At 40.2% G+C, this 21,922-nt stretch overlaps 1 protein-coding gene across 3 annotated transcripts in view; it reads right to left on the bottom strand.

Annotated features, from left to right (window-relative positions):
• Positions 1-14,521, bottom strand: part of GRAMD1C (GRAM domain containing 1C) — an 86,924-nt gene extending 72,403 nt beyond the window's left edge. The window contains exon 1 of one of the 3 annotated variants that reach the window (XM_046659073.1): positions 14,223-14,521. In XM_046659073.1, the coding sequence (XP_046515029.1) occupies positions 14,223-14,249 (27 nt within the window). In that variant the 5' untranslated portion in view covers positions 14,250-14,521. The remainder of the gene's footprint in view (positions 1-14,222) is intronic. The other 2 variants (XM_046659072.1, XM_046659076.1) reach the window with 2 other exon arrangements.
• Positions 14,522-21,922: the final 7,401 nt, after the last annotated feature.

The following is a 21,922-nucleotide window of genomic DNA, read 5'->3' as shown; positions in this document are numbered from 1 at the left end:
TTCACTGGAGAATTCGATAAAACATTTAAAAATTAACTCTAATTCTACACAATCTCTCCTAAAAAAACAGAAGAGGAGGGAGCTCTTCCCCATTCATTTTATGAAGCTAGTATTGCTCTGATGACAAAACAAGATAAAGACAGTACCAAAAAAAGAAAATTACATAACAAGATTGCTCACAAATGTAGATGCAAAATCCTCAACAAAATATTAGCAAATATAATTCAGCAATATCTAAAAAATATACAACACGACCAAGTGGAGTTTATTCTAGGAATCCAAGTCTGGTTCAATATTTAAAAATCAATCAATGTGATCCACCATATCAACTTGTTAAAAAAAGAAAAATCACATTACCATATCACTTGATACAGAAACAATATTTTATAAAACTCAATGTTCAATTGTGATAAAAATACTCTCAAAAGATAGGAATACAGGGTAACTTCCTCAACTTTATGAAGAGCAACTACAAAATACCTATAGTTAATAAAATACCTTAATGGTAAAAGACATAATGTTGTCTCCCTAAGATCAGGAAAAAAGCAAGAATGTTCACTCTCACCACTGTTATTCAACATAGCGCTGGAAGTTCTAGCCAGCGCAATAAGGTAAGAAAAGGAAATAAAACATATACAGATCAGAAAAGGAGAAGTAAAACCATCCCTGTTTACACATGACATAATTGTCTAAATAGAAAATCCTAAGGAATCTACAAAAAAAAACTCCTAGAACCAATAAGTGAGTTCAGAAAGGATGCAGGATCAAGATAAACATAGAAAAATCAACTGTATTTCTATACACTAGCAATGAATACGTTGACTCTGAAAAACAAAAATACAATATCATTTACAATAGCTCAAAAACTCTGGAAAATACTTTGGTAGTTTCTTTAAAAATTAACATGCAAGTATCGAATGACCCAGCAATTGCACTCCTAGGCATTTATCCCAGAGAGGAAAACTTATGTTCATACAAGAAGCTGTACATGACTATTTATAGCAGTTTTATTCATCACTGCCCAAAACTGGAAACAGCCCAGATGTTCTTCAATGGGTAAATGTTTAAACTGTGGTACATCTGCATCACGGAATACTACTCAGCATTAAAAAGTAACGGACTATTGATTCATACACAAAACAAAATAGATGGATCTCCAGGGAATTATGATGAGTGAAAACAGCCAACATAAAAAGTTACATACTGGGACTGGCCCAGTGGTGTAGTGGTTAACTTCGCACACTCCACTTCAGCAGACCAGGGTTTGCAGGTTCGGATCCCAGGCATGGATCTACACACCACTCATCAAGCCATACTGTGGCGGCATCCCACATACAAAACAGAGGGAGATTGGCATAGACGTGAGCTCAGGGACAATCTTCCTCAAGCAAAAAGAGGAAGATTAGCAACAGATGTTAGTTCAGGGTCAATCTTCCTCACCAAAAATAGAGGAAAAAAAGTTACATACTGTATGATTCCATTTATATAATATTCTTGAAATGACATAATTACAGAAATGGAGAACAGATTAGTGGTTGCCAAGGGTTAAGTAGGGGGAGTGGGCAGGAGGAAAGTGGCTGTGTCTATAAAAGGGCTATGTCTATTATAAAAAGGATTCTTGTGATGGAAATGTTCTGTATCTCAGCTTTATCAATGTCAATATGCTAGGTGCCATATTGTAGTACAGTTTTGCAAAATGTTAACCACTGGTGAAACTATTTGAAAGGGTACAGGATATCTCTATTATTTCTTACAACTGCATGTGAATCTAAAATTATCTCAAACTAAAAGAAAAGAGTAAAAGAAGGAGGAAGTTGGTAGAGTTAGAATAAAAGTGTTAATTGTATGTAAGCGGCAGAAATGTTTAAAATGCTTTTAAAGCTGACTCAGAGGTCAGTACTCCATACCCTTTTTTGTCCTCCCTCCAACTGCTTACCTTTAGGCCATTTTACTACTTATTACATCTTCCCCAGAGAAATAACACAATTAAAATAATTTAATTATTGAGCAAAATGTGCCTAGAGTAACAGAAATTCTCACATGTGGCTCATGGGCTCCACATCATTGCTTTTAAGTTATATCTCATATCTAATAAAAGGTTTTTCGGAAAGACAGAGTGCTAAGCTAGAATTTTTGTATTATCTTAGATTTGTTTTTTATGTGCTATTTAAAATTTCTCATTGCCCTAGATAATCAAAAGGATATACTTAGGATAAAAGTCACTCTGTCCTTAAAAAACTTCTATCACTTGCATTTGAGGATATCACACTTTCTAAGATTTCCTTTTATCTCATTAGCCAAATCTATTCCTTTTGCTAGTTCCCACTCTACCACCTGAGGTTCTAAACATTGCAGAGTCCACGCCTCTTCTCTGTCCATACTTTTTCCTTAAGTGATCTCATTCAGTCTTTACAAATCTGTCTTTAAATACCATCCATTTTCAAAGTTTCCCAAATGTACTTCCAGCTTCAATCTCTTGCCTGTGATTCAAGTCATATATCCAACAGCCTACTATACCCTTCTACTTGTATATCAATATGCATCTCCAACTTTACAAAAAAACCCTATGTCCCCAACTCCTGAAATCTACTTCTCTCCCAGTCTTTCTCTTCTCCTGAATAGTGCTTCCGTGTACCCAGCTGCACTGATCAGAAACCTAGGAATCATTGTCCTTGATCTTTCTCTTTCCCTCACTCACAACTGATTCCATCAGAAGCTGTGTGTCAAACAAGCCAATCTCATTCCTCCCTCGGGCCTTTCCCCAAAACACCTTTCCCCTCCCTCGCATGATTCATTTGTGTTCTTTCTTTGCCCTCCACCCCACATACGGCCCTCTTAAATGGCACGTTCTTGGAGAAGCTTTTCCTGACCAGCCTAACTAAAACTGCTATTCCCTCCATGTGATTCTCTACACCTTTACGTTCTCTTACTGTCTTCAGAGCTTCTATCACTATCGGACACAACAGCACACATTGGCTTATTTGTATACTATCCAGCTCCTAATCTGGACTGTCAGCGCATAGAAGACACTCAAATGAATAAATAAGAATATTCCTATTTAATTCACGTGTATCTACTTCTGCCACTTCTATGATGATGATGTCTCTTCTCACTACTCTTTTAATGTATCCTGTGAGACACTCACTGTACTTCCTGGTTCCGAAGTCTTTCACCAAGAGTGGAAAATCTTCACGCATACTCTCTTCGAATATTGCCTCTTGCTCATTCTCTATCTTCATTTTGTGAAACTCCCATTAGATTCATAATGGACTTCTCTACTTTGCCCCTAATATCTTAAACCACTCTCTTTCAAATTTTCTGTCTTTGTCTCTCAGTGGTACAGCCTGAATAATTTCCTCCTGTTTATCTTTCAGCTTACCGATTTTTTCTTTAGCTGCTATTTCCCATGCCCACTGAATTTTTAGATTATTATTTCACTGACCGTATTTTTCATTTCTATAAGCTGTATTTGTTTTTTTTCAAGTCTGCCAGGTGTTTTTGAGAATGTCTTATCCATTTATCATATTTTTAATTCCTTCTCTTAAATCTTTAATAATATTGAGTGACTGTTTTATAGTGTTTATCTTGTAGTTTTTTCTGAAGGTTTGGAGGGTCTAATATGCTATTTTTTGAATCTCCTGCTCCCTCATAAAGTATTAAATTCAAGTCTAAACTTTCATGACAGATGGACTACAGTTACAAACTCTCAGGAAGACCCCCCTCTCCCCAGCATGCCAAGTCCAGTTTAGACAGATAAGCTTCCTTGTCTTCAACCCACAGATGTATATGGATTTTTTTCCTGGTCTACCTTTCACAGAGGGTATAACTCTTCAAAAGTCGTGGCTTTATAAAGAGTTCTCAGGGGGCCAGCCCGGTGGCGCAGCCGTTAAGTTCACATGTTCCGATTCTTGGAGGCCTGGGGTTCGCCGGTTCAGATCCCGGGTGTGGACATGGCACCACTTGTCAAGCCATTCTGTGGTAGGCGTCCCACGTATAAAGTAGAGGAAGATGGGCACGGATGTTAGCTCAGGGCCAGTCTTTCTTAGCAAAAAGAGGAGGATTGGCAGCAGTTAGCTCAGGGCTAATCTTCCTCAAAAAAGCAAAAAGAGTTCTCAGTTTCAATTCATACAAGTCCAAAGCCTCATCTCCTATCCCAGTGTGGCCATTAGAGCTTTAGTTACTGAGACTAATAAAGTCCTCAGGGCTGCCTCAGCGTTAGCTCCTGTGCTTACAACCCTGGTTACCAGTTCCTGCTTCTTTTTCAGCCATCAAGTATTTATTTCCCTTGCTATTTTGTGAGCCCAGATATGAATTTTAAAAAGATGTTTTTAACATTTCATCCAGCATTTCTAGGTATTTTGTAGCAGAAAAGCTTTTAAGTTAAATAGTCCTTTCTCCATATTGCCAGAAATGTTAGTTCCCATTCCTTTATAATTAAATATAAAAGTATTAAAAGGTAGGTTTCCAAACAATGTCTATCTATAATTGAAAATTTTTTAATTGGATAAAATGTTTTTTAATCCAACAGAAATTGGAAAATGAATTCATTCTTTTTCATCAGTTACCAACGTGAAAATCTGAAATATCCCTTTTAGCTTGAATAAATCCAACATATGTTGTGGAGGACAACATATGATTACAGAAAAACGTCTTCTCCAAAGTTGTCAAAGTATGTTACAAACATACTAACTAATCCTCTTGAGCTTTTTATAAATTTAACAGTACAACATTAATTAATCCTCATTATGAACCTCTAAATCAGGTTTGCGGCAAATTTTATCCCTCACTTAGAAGGAAAGCAGCTTACCTGTGAATAACATGACTATGATCATGCTATAAGTCAGTGACAAAGTCCACAGTCAAGACTTCTGATCTCTTGTACAATTAGAAAAACTTGACTACAATCCAGAAAAAATCAAATCTAAATATTTTCTAGGAAAACATAAGTATACTAGTTATTATATGTACATATATAGATAATGTTTCATAATCTAGATTTGTTTTATTCTTAAAATGTTTTAGAACAAAAATATAAAAGAAATGACAAATGTGAACTCCAGCTTCTTTTAAATTTCTCCTACTCCATCTTTCTTTTTTCTATTTCTCTTCCTAAATCAAAGATCTGAGGGATCTGAAAGTTCATGTTTTCTTATTCTGTGTAATATTCGTCAAGATTTTCAAATACACAACTATCCAAAGGAAAACACATGCTAAACAAATTTAATTTTTAGTTCACAATTCAGAAAACTATAAATCCCTCCACTTTTAAAAGGCAATTATCAACTAAATCAGCTATTAAGAAAATAAGTATATATGAACAACAAATATTTTTAAAGGGGAACTTAATATTAACAAAATACCAAGGCACATAAGAATGCTTAGTATTAAGTACCTTACCCAAAGCAAAAAGATCCAGGTCAGTACGTCATCTTCTAAACATACTCAACCGAAAATCTCAAAGGCTTTTGTCTACTTCCAATGGTTGCTAGCTCTACATCACCAAGAGAAGTTACATTCAGGAAATGCATCAGCTGCAAATCTCTGTATGCTTTTCCTCTGGGACCTTAACCCACCAGGAATCTACCATTATTTTAATCAGGAAAAAAAAAAGTTTTTTGTTTTGAGGTTTTTTCCTTTTGCTGTGTATTATTACTAACAGTTAAAGAGCAAAAGATACTGATTTGCCATTAGCTTTATTTTAAACTTCATTGCTTCATTTCACAAAATTTTTATTGTTACATTAGGATTTAAAAGTTAATAATAAAACTCAGTTCCCACGGGCCGGCCCGGTGGCACAGCGGTTAAGTGTGCACGTTCCACTTCGGCGGCCTGGAGTTCGCCCGTTCGGGTCCTGGGGGTGGACATGGCATCACTTGGCACGCCATGCTGTGGCAGGCGTCCCACATATAAAGTAGAGGAAGATGGGCACGGATGTTAGCTCAGGGCCAGTCTTCCTCAGCAAAAAGAGGAGGATTGGTAGCAGATGTTAGCTCAGGATTAATCTTCCTCAAAGGAAAAAAACAAAACTCATTTCCCACATATTAGGATTAAATATTTTCTGTTTTAAATAAAAAATAAAACAAATATAACAATTAATATTCCTATCTTTATATTACAGGATTGAAATGGAAAACTGCAGCTGTTGGTCTCACTATCAATTGCTATGGCAATTTAATCATACTCCTCTAAATTAAAGTCCTACTGTCAGAAAGACACTTACGAGCCAATTTGTTAAGCAGCACAAGATTAAGTGGATAGGGTCTGAAGGATATCAACTTTAGCAAAAAAACAAAACAAAGCAACAAAAAACTTTAATAAACTTTGGTTCACTTTCTGGTACCCTTTTGTTAAGCTTTCAAAATTTTTTTAATTTATAGGGAATCATCAAAATACTTTTTCCAATATTACAAATAGTAGGCCCTCTTATCCAGCACTTTTCCACCTTTTTACCACTGGGACAATCTCAAGGAAAGGTGTTCCCCACATAACACTCTCACTGAGTATGCCCAGAGTTTTTTATGACTGATACGTAACTACCAGGACTGTAAGTTTTGAGCACTTGCTAGCCATAAACACCCCCCTTTTTTCCTCCTATTGACTCAAGACCAATGTTGCAATACTGTGACCCAATCTCTACTTTTACAAGTGGGGCACCTGAGGCCAGACAGGTTGAACAACATACACAAGAGCACCACACGGTGACGTCACCAGGGACAGGAGTACACTCTACCCCAGATGTTTTATTCCCAATCCTTCAGTTATATCATGCTGCCCTCTAAATTCACATCTGTGGGACAACTGAGTTCACCAGGCCGGAATACATGAGTTATCCTACACTAGTGAACTTTCTAGATCCCTAAAGCTTAACTCTTTAGATACCAAAACTTTAAAAAGTTATCAATCCCTTTTAGTAGAAACCTTCCAAAGTGAAGAGGGGCCAATCCAGATTTCTTGGATGTTCCAGCGAAATGGCTGTGACACTCTTTTAATTCTTTGCTTAACGACCAGGCCACGTGCCTTATGAAATATTTTCCTGTTGTGTTACTGGCCTTCCTTGTGTTGATTTTGGATCCCTCAGTGAACTCTGCCATCTTACTGTACTCATTCAATTCCTACTTTATTGCCAGGAGAATGTGAAAATAGCAACATGGTGGAGTCACGCAGTAGAAGCGGATGGATTTAAAATGACAGAGAAAAAGTGTGTATTTCCCAGACTTCTTAACCATCATTCCTACCAGTTATGGTACTATGTCGGAGCCAGCTTATCTACACAGACCTTTGGCCTCCACATTAAGAGGCCCAGGTTGCTATACTTTTTGAGCTTCTGCTGTCATTTCTTGCTACTGTTCATGTGTTATCACCAAGTAATTCCCCTATCTCCAATATCCTCTTCAACTACAAAATGGGAACCAATTTATTCAGCCTTAAAAAAAATATGTCAAAAAGATATTAAAGAAATCCCAAATGAAGACTTGAGGAATTCTCTTCTTAGAGGATATATCAGTATGATCTTTGAGTTAGCTATTCAGGCTCTTTTTTGGGGTTTGTTTTTGCTTTGACTTCTGATAGTTCTGGTTTCTGCCTCAGTGACCTCTGGAAAAGTCAGCAAAACTTCTGAGATGCTGTATTTGTCTTTAAGTCTATTCCATGTGAATTCATGTAAAAAGTCCTCAAAATAAAGTGTTTGCAATCAGCACAGAGACCTAAACTGAGCCAAAGCAGGACTTTAACACTCTAAACCAGTGCTTCTCAAACTTGAATGCGCACACAAATCATCCGGAAATCTTGTGAAAACGAAGATTCTGGTCCAGGAGGTCAGAGGTTGGGCCCAAGATTCTGCATTTCTAATGAGCTGACAGGTGATGCCAAGTGCCCACGTAATACACTTGAACAGCAAAGCTCTAGAACACACACCTCTTTTTTTCTCTCTCTTATTTCTAAATCCTCATTCCCTTATTTTTTCCTTTTCTTGTTTTATCCTTTTCCCTGCTTTAAGTTTGCCAAGAGTACCCACAGTAACTGTTTAGCCCTGCAGATAGCCCTTGAAACTATAAAGATTTTCTAATCTATAACACAAGCTATAAAAAACACAGTGCAGAAGGTTCAAAACACTACAAGAGTCATAAACTTTCTCTAACAGCGACCAAAAAGAACATAATCAACATAGACAACATGATTTTTAGGATGCGTAGTTATTTTGGTATAGTTCTTAGCAATTAAATATTTTCCTTAGGATATGGTTTTAAAAAATTCATCATGTTGTTTCTTAATAGGAAGTAAGAATCTGTTATTCATGTTAAGATTCAATAACATTGAATAAATCAGCTGCTAATTATGAAGAGAATGATGGGACTTGTACTAATTTTTATAACCTGTTAATATTATGTCTTCTTTAGTCTACTTTAAAATTGTAAGAAATTCTGCTACCAAGTATACCTAATCTTCAAGACATCAGCTTTCTAATGAATATTGGAACTATATAAGCCTTATAGTCTCTTATAAATTTCACTTAAAGTTGCATTATATCATATTCTATCTCACAGAATCACAGGCTCATAACTCGTGTAGGAATTGCTAGATTTAGAATGAGTCCTTTAATATAATAAATGCTAGCAGTCGTATGATAACAGAAACATTGTTCTTACCAAAAGACTCTATGCAGCTAATCAACAGGTGGCAGTCTCATTTTACAGCGGGGAAACCTGAAGCACAGCCACATTATGCGACCAAGTGAGCACAGTGCAAACAGAATAGGAAACTCCTAACTATAAAACCTTTCTTACAATCATCTTATGCTACAGGTCAAACACCGTTAAACCTCCTTCGAGGTACAGAAACTAATCCTTTAAATCAAAATTATGTAAAATAGCTGGCTTCTCAGTAGCATTTAGAAATATGGTTTCTGTATAATGCTAGTCTCTTGCCAATACAGAACAACAGTGTAAGCAGAACCCAACTCTGGTGTGGTTTTCTCCCGGGGAAACTGAAGCAGACAATCCCACTCCACCCAGCCAGACAACAGTGCATTCTAGTGGCCACAGGAGAGTATAACCAGAAATGTCTGAGGCTCTGGACCAAAACTTAAAACATCTAAAATCTACAAGCTAGTACGAAAATATTATAAAAATTATATGAATTGCTGTAGACTTTTAAAAATTTTGCATTTAAGATAAAAACGAAGATATAAGAAAGGAAAAATATTACCCAAAAGCTCCAGTCACCACTCCAGTTATGTAAATTTGGCCCCTGTTTTTTAGCTGACACTATATTATTCTCATCCACAACCGGAGTAGGACTTTCCTCCAACTCCTCCTGTGACTCGGTGTCCCCTTCATTTACTACCTGGAAACAGGTATCAAACAATATAAATTATTTATGGAGAAATGCCCATTTAAAAAAAAAAAAGAGTTAATGTTCAAAATATATAAATTAACTTGAAAAGGACAATATTCAAGCTTTTAGAAAACAGTAATTAATATGTTTTGCTTCTATAGTTCATATATGTACACATGCAACAAATATTTTCTGACTACTATTCTTTCTTAGTTTAGTTGGCATTAGAGATTCAGAAATGAATAAAATAAAGTCCTTAATCTTCACAAGTTCACAGTCAGCCAGAAGCACAACTAAACAGCAAAAAATACAATGTAATGGGAGTGACAGCCTCTTTGGAGCATAATGAGCAATGCCTAGTAGGGTCTAAGATGGGTATATACTACAACCCAGCAATTTAATGTGCACACGGAGTCAAGAACGTTCGTAATACTAAGAAAGTTGAAATAACCTTCCTGTTGTTTGGTAAAGAAATTGGTAAATTAACTCTGATTTACACAAACAATGGAGTTAAAATAAATAAATCAGATGTCTCAAGCAGGCATCGCCACCAATCTATAGAGCGCTGAGGGGAAAGATTATATATACCCTGTGTAAGATATGGGCCTGGTGTGGGGGGGGGGGGGGCACTCACAAAGGGGAGTCATGGAGTTTAAAAAGAAGAGAGAAAAGGCGGGGTGTGTAAGAGCACAGAGCCTACCAGGACCCTTAAATACCACTGATGCGTTGATGCTGTTGCCACCACCACCCGTGCCTGCATTGTAACAAAAATCCTGATCCTCAGGGTTACACAGAAAAGCACCTGTGGCACCCATGTGGCACAGCAAAGAGGTAATTCTAACTCAACATAAGCTTGGGGTTCATAAACTCTACAAAGTAACCACTGCCACCACGGAAGCCCCTAACCCTGGTGATACTGATTTGACGCTCTCTGGAGGAAGAAATTTACAAATATGGAAGAGTAGAGAGGACCCCTCCAATGGATGTATTTTCACTAACCACCAAAAAGAGAGCAGAAAAAAAGAAACAAACAAAGCTGAATATGGGGGAAAGAAACAAACAGATAAATAGACAAAAACTGAAACAGAAGTCCAATTTGACCCAAATGGAAGTCCAAAACTTATTAAAATAATTTATACGACAAAAGATAAAGACTGGCTTGTTGCACCTCTACAGCATAGGTTTTGAATGAACTTCAACATCTTCTGAAATGCATCAGTTGGCAGATGTTCATGGCTGTAATTAATACTGGCCTCAAACTATACTTATACTGGAGATTCCAGTAAATTTAAGCAAGGTAGCCCCTATAATCTTAGGGGAATTACTCAACATAAAATAGACAACAAACAGGTTTGCCTCACCTTAACCACCAGAACTGCTGCCTTGCCTAAACGCTCATGGTCACAATACACATCGCCCTGAAATATCCAAGGTGGCGAGGGCTGCTCCCACCAAATGAGTAATCAACTTCAATCAAGTCTTTGGAGCCTACAACTTGGCTTTAAAAAATTGGGACCCCATGGACCAACTCCTCAACCCCTAGTTAAAATAGTTAATACAGCTTAATGTGAAATAAAACAGGGCCTTCAAAGAATGAACTGTATTAGATAATCACCCAACGTGGCCTGTTCAAGTTGGAAAAATGAATAGTGCCTCACAGTTGACTATCGTATCCTTGATGCTGTGGGCCTAATGATGAAGACCCCCCTACCCAGTATTATTTAAATTACTGACTCTATCCAATCAGACACTGGTAAATATCTTGATATTATAAATTTGGCTAACATGTTCTGTCCAGTGCCTCCTTCAATGACCTCTCAGTCACAGTTTGCTTTCACCTCCAGAGAGACATGACGTACCCTTTCCTGGCCACCCATAGTGTACTTCAAAAGCCTTGCCATCGCATGTAACTGTTACAAGCAAAAGCTTAACTGTATCCAAGTTTCTCCAGGAGCACAGGTATGACATTACATTGATTACATCCTCCTCTGAGGACATTCTTTCGACACACCCACCCAGGACATACCACTCAAGACACACTCACTCAGGACATACCAATAATTCACAAAGGAGTTCACGAAAAGAGGATGGGCCATGGACCCACACATATTGTAAGGCCTGCCACCTTGGTTAAATTCCTGAAAATTATTTGGATAACCAAGGGCCACTCCATCCCTGACGATGTCAAGAAACAGCGATTGACACTCTCAGCACCCACCACATTAAAACAAGCCCAACATCGTTTAGGCCTTTTTGGGTTCTAGAGGCAATATATTCCTCATTTACAAATTTCACTTGAGCCTATTTACGTTATTACTTGCAAATCAGACCACCCTGAATGGGGTCCCTTCTCAAAAAAGATTCTACAATGTGTAATATAACAGACACTCCCATTAGTGCTACTCCCCTGCTGCCAAAACACACCACATATACACACACAAAGAATCCTTCACTGGAGAGACTTCACAGCCTCTTTTCACGACTCCTGGAGTCTCTGGACCACTCATAATGTCCGTAAGTTGTCCATAGGCTTCTGATGCAAAAGAACTCTCTCTTCAGCCCCACACTATCCGCCATTAGAGCGGCAATCACCGACAGTACACCGGACTTTCCTGAAAACAGAGGATCTCACAAGCCCTGACCCTGCAACCCTCCACACCCAGCAGCCCATTATGCCCTGGGTCCTGGAAGCACACCTTGCAAGCTCAGCCCCGCCATCAAGGCCTCCTTGCTACAGAACAGAACCAAATCTGGGCCCTCCAGCACACCCACCTGCAGGAGGGCATGGCGTCCCCTGTCCTCACTGCTTTGTCAGAGGTCAGGGTGCTAGAAGAGATAACCCTCCTCCTGAACCCCCTGAATACCTGGGGAGAGACTTGGGCTCAACTGAGTGAACAGCAATAGGTGTTTGTACACTTCAAACTCCCATTTGAAGTTTGATGGACAAACCTGCTGTTCAGTGGACAGCATCACCACCATTACACATGAAGGAACTCACTGGAGACCTTTTCCTCCCTTAACCAGGATGTCCCTGATAAACGAAAGGACCCAAGGGTTAGCACGACTGGCTGAACTTCCCACAATCATCTTAACACTGAATGCTCTGGCCAAGAACTGGCTCCACCTGCACATTTTTACAGACTCTTGGGCAATGGCCTAAGAGTTGTGCCCTTTGGGGTAAAGAACTCTGGAACCATCTTGCCTCACAGATACTCAAAATATAAATCAAGGTCACACATGTCTCTACATATACTAAAGCCACAATAAAAAACCTCACCAAGACACTCCTTATCCCCATCAGAGTTCCAGACATTACTGATAGTGACCAAGGCACTCATTTTATTTCTCAGTATACACACACCCCCTTGGCTCTTGAATATGGCATTCAATGAGACCTCAATCTTCCTTACTGGCGTCAGGCTGCAGGCCTCATAGGACCATGATGGCTTACTCAAACAAGTTCAAATTCGACTAAACGAAAAATGGTACATTTCAGTCAGCAAACATCAGGGGTGAATTGTAATAAAGAGGTCTCATTCAATTTTTTTTATGTTTGCCTACTGACTGTTTTTAAGCCTCATCCCTCCTTCTTCCTCTTTCATCCCTCAAATGGGCAAGCTGGTAAGAAGGCTTGGGTGCTCTTTCCTTTAGCGTGGGTGGAAGAGTCAAATCAAGCAAGCCCCTGTCCACACACACAAACCCTCCCCCTGCCCCCTCCACCACAATAAAAGTGCAGAGACAGCCTGCTTTCCTTGCCCTTTCCAGTCATTTCAGGTCTGCTTGAGAAGCCTGCCCTGCTCGCCCCATTTCATTACGTAAGTATATAAGTAATATTGCCTTTATATATAGGTAATAAAACTTTTCACACCTTTATGGTGTGTGTGTGGCATCAACAGTTTCTATACCCAAATCAAACTCTGGGTGGGGTCCATTCTGGCTTTGCAGAGTGGCTACAACACAATCCTCTCTAACTTATGAGCTGTGCGGTCATTGGCAGTCACTTGATCTCTCTAAATCTGTTTTCTTGACTCTACAGTAGGGGTAATAATTCTCTCCAGTTTAGGCAATAAGCTTGTTGAGAGCAGGGATCATGTCTGTGTCGCTCACCATCTTATCCCAAACACCCAGTGCCAGGGACATTGTTGAAAGATGACTGACTGGGTTCAGGAATAGCTATCTTGCCTATTTCACCGTAATGTTCCGAGAATCAACGGAAACAGTACATTCACTTGTTCACTCAACAGTTATTTGAGTGCCTCTATCGTTTCGTAAACTGTAAAATGCTACTCAAATAAACGGTATTGCACTGATTGCAATTCTCTAAAAGTAAAATATATACACACAGCCATGTAAAACTAATGAGGACAGTGTCCAGAGATACAGGTACTCTTGCAACAAAAGTAGGTTTTCGCCCTGAAGAGTAATCAACAAGTTCTTCCGTTTATCAAATAAGATCGTAAACGAGTAACAAAACTAGTTGAAACCAGAAGCCTGGTGGACAACACACTGATTTAAACTATCTAGAGTTCTGAGCCCTTTAATCAAGAGCTGATAGTTAAGGGCAGGGGGTGAGACTGGATCAACGTGAAATCGGGGCAGAATCCTGACAATGGGGCCTGAGCTGAGACAGCTGGACTAGGACATTTCGGGACCCAATTCCAGCGCCCACAGAGAAACAGCCGTTCCCCCATCGCCCAGAGGGGAAGGCTCGCAGGAAGCACAGGAAACCGTTTCCTCGGTAACAACTTTCCAAATTACTCCAAAGAGCACCGACACAAGGGAATGGAGGAATTCACTATCATAACCAGAGAGGGTTCAAACAGCCGTCGTCAAGAAAACTGCCGGGGGGAGCCACCGCTTGGGAACCCGCCCCAACGAGGGCCCCTTACCTGGCGGGCAGTCAGAGGACCCTCCATCGCGCCTCCCTCCGCCGCCGCGCTACTGCGCACGCGCGCCCCGCCGCGGGGAGAGGGGGCGGCCAGGCGCGCGCTCCGCGCCCACCCCCGGCGCGCGCTCCCGGCTCCGGGTCCCGCGCGTCCCGCCCGCCCGCCGGCCGAGGGCCCCCGCGGGTCCTGCCTGCGCGCCTTGCGCCCTCTGGCGGCAGGTGAGGACCCCTGCCTTTGGCGGACTCTTAAGAAGGTACGGTATCGAGTGTGATAGCCTGGAGGCCAGTCCTTACCAGGGATCGGGATGAGCCCCTCTCCCTACCTACCTCCCAGCCTCAGACTCCTGCGCCTACCGTGAAAAGGCTTCCTGGCACATGTCACCCCTCGCAAAGTGCCGCCTCTGCTTCTCACAATATATACCCTGCTCCAATGTGCGAGAAAGTGAACTGCATAGCAAATCGTCTTCCTTCAAATAAGGGGTTGAAGTTCCTGATAAAAAGCTATTGAGTGTTGCAGATCCTGGTTCGCAAAAAAACAGCTATAAAACACATTCTGGAACAATTGGGGAAGATTTTATATGAAATGTATATTATAGAATAATCGTCACTTATGGATAAATTTATTGATAGTTATTTATGGATAATTAATACTTTGTGGTTATGTTAGCGAATGTCTTTATTATTAGAAAATTCGTGCTCAGGCATTTCAGAGGGAAGTGTGGTGATGTCTGCAACTTGATTTCAAATGCTTCAACAAAGATACGTGCCGTAGACTGAACGTGCCCCTCCCCCCCAAAAAATTCTTCTGTTGATACATAATCGCCTTCTGCCATATGAGGACACAGTGAGAAGTCTCAGGTCTGTGAATAGGATGCGGGCTCTCACTGGATGTGGAATCTGCCTGTGTCTTAATCTTCGACTTTCCAGACTCCAGAACGCTGAGAAATAAATGTTTGTTGCTTAAGCCACCCAGTCTAAGATATTTCTGTCATAGCCGACTGAATAGACTGACAATAGATAAACAGAGAGAGAGCAAAACAGCAAAATGTTAACAATCATTGCATCTGTGTGGAGGGTATACCATTGTTCAGTGATCCTTTTTTTATTTCTGTATGTCTGTAAATAATCATAACGTAAAGTTGGGGAGGGGAAAAAAGTCAAATCCAGTTCCACAAAAAGTCAGATATTGAGTGTATTTTTAAAATATATATTACATGCTACAGGACAAATTGCCTAATAAGATAATCAAGAAAGGATAGGTTCTTGTCCTTGTCCTGCAAAACTTAGCTTAAGCTGCGTTTTCCTTCAATGTGTGTACAAGAATAAACTGAAGAAAAAATCACTACCTTTTCTTTGAACCAGAAGCCACACCAAGAATTCTACTTTGGATTGAAAGAGTTTAATATTGCCAGTATTTCTTTAATGGTACAAGATGAATGTAGCCATTATGTAAAGTATTTAATTATTTTTTAATTTTGAAATGATTTCAAACTTACAGAAAATTTGCAAATATGTAACAATTACCTTTGCCCTGAACCATTTGAGAGTAAACTACGAACATTGTCCCCTATCAACTCCAAATACTTTAGTGAATATTTCCTACAGACAAGGACATTCTCCTAAACAATCATGATATGACCAACGAAATTGGGAAATTAACATTATATTATTACCTTCTAGTTCTCACACCCCATTAAAGTTCCACCAATTGTCCCAATAATGTCCTTTATAGCAGAAGAATCTAGCCCCAAGTCATGTGTTACAATTAGTTGCCACATCTCCTCCAATGTGCAGAGTTAAACCCGCCCCCTGCACGCTCTCCCTCCCCGTCCATCGCACCCGAGCACCCCTTGTCCAGCTGTCACGGTCCAGCATCCTCCACCCTCCTCCCTCTGCTCAGGTTCTAAAACCCTTCGCAGTGCCACCCCCACTAAGGGGTTTAAACTATTTGTAAAGGCTGAAAAGATGAAGGTAACCTGATAAAGGAAGATCCTGAGGCTGGGCTGAATGGATCACTATTCAGGGTTTAGACCCAATTTAAAATGAATGACATAGCTTTTTAAAATCTAATTTTCAAGAAAAAGAAAAGGAAAATAAAAGCGAATATCAAATCTCTGAAAGGGTAAGGATTGTTTATGTTAACAACAATAGAGGATATCATAAGAGAAAAGTTAGTAATTTCCACTAAACTGTAAAAATCCAAAGATAAAAAAATACATATTTTTCAAAAGACAAAGAATTGATATCTTTAAGAACCGAGAAATTTATTAACAACATTAAGACACACAATAACATGGACAAATCTCAAAAACATCATGTTGAGCAAGAGAAATGAGTTACAGAAAAATACAGTAAGGTTCACTTTGTAGAATTCCAAAACCTGTAAAACCAAACATTATACAGTTAAAGGACACAAATATCATAAAACACTAAAGAGAAGCAGGAAGATGATAAACACAACTTTCAGTTTAAGAGGGAAGGAGAGGGGACAGAATCAGGGAGGTACACAGGGCACTGCAAACTGGACTGTGGATATAAAATGGTCGTGCAGTCATTCTGGACGCCTTACATATGTTTTATGTGTGTTCTGTTATACAATTATTCTACCTACTCGATATTCAATAACAGTATTTTTTTTAAATAAGAACTTTCATAGACAAAATGAACAAAAGACATGAGTAGACAGTCCCGTTGGCTAGACAGAAAAAATGACTGGCCCTGAAGTAAAAGTTGCTGGGTTCAAATTTTGACTCCACCACGGATTAGCAGCTCCCCTAATCTCTTGTCGCCTCTGCCCTGGTTTGTTATATAGAGATAGCGGCAGTACTACGTTAGAGTGCTTGGCTGCCCTAACGAAATACCACAGACCGGGTGTCTTAAACAACAGAAATTTATTTTCTCACATTTCTGAGGCTAGAAGTCCAAGACCAAGGTTCTAGTCAATTCAGTCTCCGGTGAAAATTCTCTTGCTGGCTTGTAAATGGCGCCTTCTTGCTAAGTCCCCATGTGGCATGCTCTCTGGTGTCTCTCATTCTAAGGACACTAATCCTATTGGATCAGGGCCCCACCCTTCTGACCTCATTTAGCATTAATTACTTCCTGACACCAAATACAGTCACGGGGGCGGGGTGGGGGGGGTTACAGCATCAACATGTTCATTTTAGGGGGACACAGACATGCAGTCCATGGCAAGTACTAAGTCATAATGGGCTCAAACGTGATAATCTGTATAAAAGAACACAGCCTCTAGCACAGAGCAAATTGTCAATTAATATTTGCTCTTTTTAGTGTATGGTAATCAAAGAAATGCATATTTAAAGTGAGAAACCACTTTTACATCTCAATCGTGCGATAGTATAAATTGGTACTTAATAAGTGCTTTTCCGAGAATCTACACTCAAGAAATAATCCTTCCTTCACCGAGGTGTTCTCTGCCGCATTTCTTATGCTTGTGAAATATTAGAAAGTAAACATCTAAAGAGTAATAATAAAATGGGAATGGTATTAAGTAAATGATTGTATATATACTCAATAGAAACCTATGAAGCCATTGTATATTTCAGATAGACTTCTGAAGAGCCTACTATCTGAAAGGCGCTATATTTGGTTTTGGCAGTATTAAGAACTTAAATTTCCTAAACTTAAAATACAGAAACGGTGGGGCTGGCCCAGTGGTGCAGCAGTTAAGTTCGCGCATTGGGCTTTGGCGGCCCGGGGTTTGCCGGTTTGCATCCCGGGTGTGGACATGGCACTACTTGGCAAGCCATGCTGTGGTAGGCATCCCACATATAAAGTAGAGGAAGATACGCACGGACGTTAGCTCAGGGCCAGTCTTCCTCAGCTTAAAAAAAAAAAAGAGGATTGGCGGCAGATGTTAGCTCAGGGCTAATCTTCCTCAAAAAAAAAAAAATACAGAAATGGAGGTTGGCCTCCATTCTACGCCTCCTCTGGCTACATTCCTCCCTTTCTAGACCACACTCCAAATAGCCAGAACCCTGGGATTCTTTGCCCAAACTGCCCCGAGTCCACTTCCAGGAACTGCAAATGCCTCCTCTGTGGGTCTGTTCCTCCGGGAGTGGATGACATCACTGGTGTGCACACCCTAGGCCTGTGGAGTCACCAGGGGTGGCTGTTTGTAATGGATGTGGACGGAGCTCAGACCTGTAGACTGGGGTGTCCATATGCATGAACACAATGCTCCCTGCCGTAGGGACTGGAGCCAGAGCTGGGAGGAGACGAAGGGCAAGTTGCAGACCAGCGGCCAGGAAATGGTTATCTCCAGATCGCTTACTTCCTGGCGTAGAATTCCGAGGAGTCCAAGAATTCCAAATGCAAACTGGTCTTTCAGGTCTTTGTAGAGGAATATTTCTCGAAATAGGAAAGTAGAAGATGTTTAAGTTATTGATTTATAATTCTTTTAAATTTATGCAAATATGGGCATCCATTTGTATTCTTACCCCGAGCTCCACAAGTATTAGGGTCAGGGCTAATGATGGGATGATGACAGAATCAAAGAGACCAATTGGAAGGCTACTGCCATAACTGAGATGAGAGGTGATGACTTGAACCAGTGTGGTGGGGATAGTAATGGTGAGAAATGGTCAGATTCTGCATACGAGGTATTTTGAAGGAAGAATTAAAATGATTTTCTGGTGGACTGGTTGTGTAGTATGAGAGAGAGAAGTTAAGGGTAACTCTAAAGCTATTGGCCTGAACAACTGAAAGGAGGGAGTTATTTACTGAGGTAAGAAAGCCTAAGAGAAGCACAATTGGGGGAACTATGAGTTTACTTCTTAAAATGTTAAGTTTGAGATGCCAGTTAGACATGCAAGTGCAAATGTGGAGTAAGAAGTTGTATATGTAAGCCTCAAGTTCAGAGGATATAATTCTGAGAATTATCAGAATACCAACGGGTTTTTTTTTTTTCTAAAGATTGGTGCCTGAGCTAACAACTGTTGCCAATCTTCTTTTTTTTCTTTCTGCTTTTTCTCCCCAGATCCCCCCAGCACATAGTTGTGTATTTTTAGTTGTGGGTCCTTCTAGTTGTGGCACGTGGGATGCTGCCTCAGCATGGCCTGACAAGTGGTGCCGTGTCAGCGCCCAGGATTCAAACCGGCGAAACCCTGGGCCACTGAAGCGGAGCGAGCGAACTTAACCACTCGGCCACTGGGCCGGCCAGCACCAATGGTTTTAAAGCTATGAAATTGGGTGAGATCACCAAGTGAGTGACTGTAGATAGTAAAAACGTCCAATGATTTGTTCCTGGAAAACTCTAAGATTTAGAAGTTGCCAAGATGAAGAGGAAACAGCAAAGACTCTGAGAAGGAATGGTCCATGAGGTAGAAGAATTCACCCTGAAGCCAGATAAAGAAAGTATTTCAAGGAGGATGGGAAAATCAAAGATGTCAAATATTGCTAATAGATCACGTAGGATGAGAACTGAGAATAGTTCTGTATTGTTCTGTATTTAGCAATCTGGAGATTGTTAGTGACCTTGACAAGAACAATTTCAGAAAAGAGCTGATTCAAGAGAAAAAGAAAGGAGTAGAAGGCATGTATAAACAACTAATTGGAAGAGTTTTGCTCTAAATGAGGCAGTGAAATAGGATGGTAGCCAGAGGTGGTATTTAGGCTCAATCAGGGTTTGTTGTTTTGCTTTGCTGTTGTTGTTTCTGTGTGTTTTTCAAGATGGGAACAATAACACCATTTTTGAATGACATGGGAATGATGCAACAGAGAGTAAAATTGCTGTGCAGGAGAGAGAGGAAGAACTGCTGAGTGAAGACCTTGAACAGACGAAGAGGAGCATCTAGTGCCCAAGTGGATGAGCTGGCTGAGACAGGAACATGGACTCTTCATCCTTCATATCAAGAAAGACTATATGGGCACAGGTGCAGGTAAGTGAACAGATGTGGATAGGCAAGTTTGTGGAAGTTCTCTGCTGATGCTTCAAAGCAGCCCCTGGCAGCCAGGAGCTGGCCCAGCACCTACAGCCAGGCCACGGTATTCTGTTGAACATAAAATTTCACAGAACACCAATGATAATCAGAGCTGCTCTGTGACCATCATGGAGCAGGAAACAAGTCCACTCCGTAATCATGCATAAACTCAGACAAAAACATGGACATGGTTCAAACCACAAAAATAACCAAATATCCCCAATGCTGGCTAATATGAGTGACTGCTGCTTCTTTCCCAATCAGAGCTGTAGCTTCACTTTGTTCCTCCTACCTTCTAGATAAGATTTATTAAGATACCCAATCATAGAAATACCACAGCTTTTGACAATATCTAATCCAAGGAAAAACCCCACTTCTTGAATGCTCCCCAAAAATGACATAACACAAACCCAAATCCTATAGTAAATGCTTTCTAACACCCTTTTACTGAGATGTCCTCATGGTTCTCCATGGTCTGTTTTCACCCTCATTGCAAGGAGTCAGCAAACCCAACGTTGTGCAACTACAGGTGTGTTGCTGGTGGTCTTTGGCTGAAAGGTATTGATACTTCTCAGTGAAATAAAACACAAGGCTGAAAATGAACATGGAGACAAGTTGTGGAAGTTTGAGGAGAAAGGAGAAATTATGAAATACTTGGGAGCATAGGAAAACGAATGACTACTGTATAAGGAAACAGTAGGATTGCTGGGCTATGCAAATGCCTAACTGAGACTCAAGGTCGTGTATTTAAAGTGAGATCATGCTAATATATAAAGAGCTCCTAGAAACTGATATGGAAAAACCATGATCAAGTAAAAAATTGACAAAGTTTATGTCAGAAAGTTCACAGAAAATGAAACACAAGTGTCTGTTTAAAAGTATAAAAAGGTACTCAGGGGGCCTGCCCTGTGGCCAAGTTGTTAAGTTCATGCTCTCCGCTTCGGCAGCCCAGGGTTTCGCTAGTTTGGATCCTGGGTGTGGATGTGGCACCGCTCATCAAGCCATGCTGAGGCAGCAGCCCACATGCCATAACTAGAAGGACCCACATCTAAAATATACGACTACATACTGGGGGGCTTTGGGGAGAAGAAGAAAAAAAAATGCTCAATTTCACTCAGAATAAAAGAAATAGAAATTAAAACCACACTGAAATACCATTTTTCACCTATTAGTTTGGCAGAAGTATGGAAGTTTGATGACAATCTGTTGACAAGACTGTAGGGATTCAGGAATTTTTGCGATGGGAATGTAAAGTGATATAGCACTTTGGCAATATCTATAAAAATGGCAAAATGTGTATACTCTTGCAACAATTCCACTTCTGGGGGTTGATAAATAAACAAAAAGCAATAGGATGTGTTGGAGTATATGAGGAAGCCATTTGGTTTGAAACTAATTCAACCTGACGTGGCCTGTTGAGCATGCATTGTACGTTTGCTTTAACCATTCACTATGCCCCAAAGACAAGAATGATGTCCTGAAAGATAGGGATGGAGCTTCCCCCCATATCAGCATTTCTTTAAGGATAAGCATCTATTCCTGGAAACTAAGGATTAATTACCACCTGCTGTGCTTACCTTGTGACCACTGAGCTACTGCCCACCGACCTGCTATGCCAGCTAAGCATCTCGTGACAGTAGTAAAACAGATGTTCCTGTCATATGTGATGCATGGTCTTTGTTCCAAGATGGCGTATAACCACTCTGTACACCCCACTTCTTTTGTGCTCTTCCTTCCTTGGGGAAGGAAGGCCCCCGGCTATAGT

The sequence above is a fragment of the Equus quagga genome, chromosome 4 (assembly GCF_021613505.1).
Source record: "Equus quagga isolate Etosha38 chromosome 4, UCLA_HA_Equagga_1.0, whole genome shotgun sequence".
NCBI lineage: Eukaryota > Metazoa > Chordata > Mammalia > Perissodactyla > Equidae > Equus > Equus quagga.
This window is presented reverse-complemented; position numbering and strand designations above follow the sequence as displayed.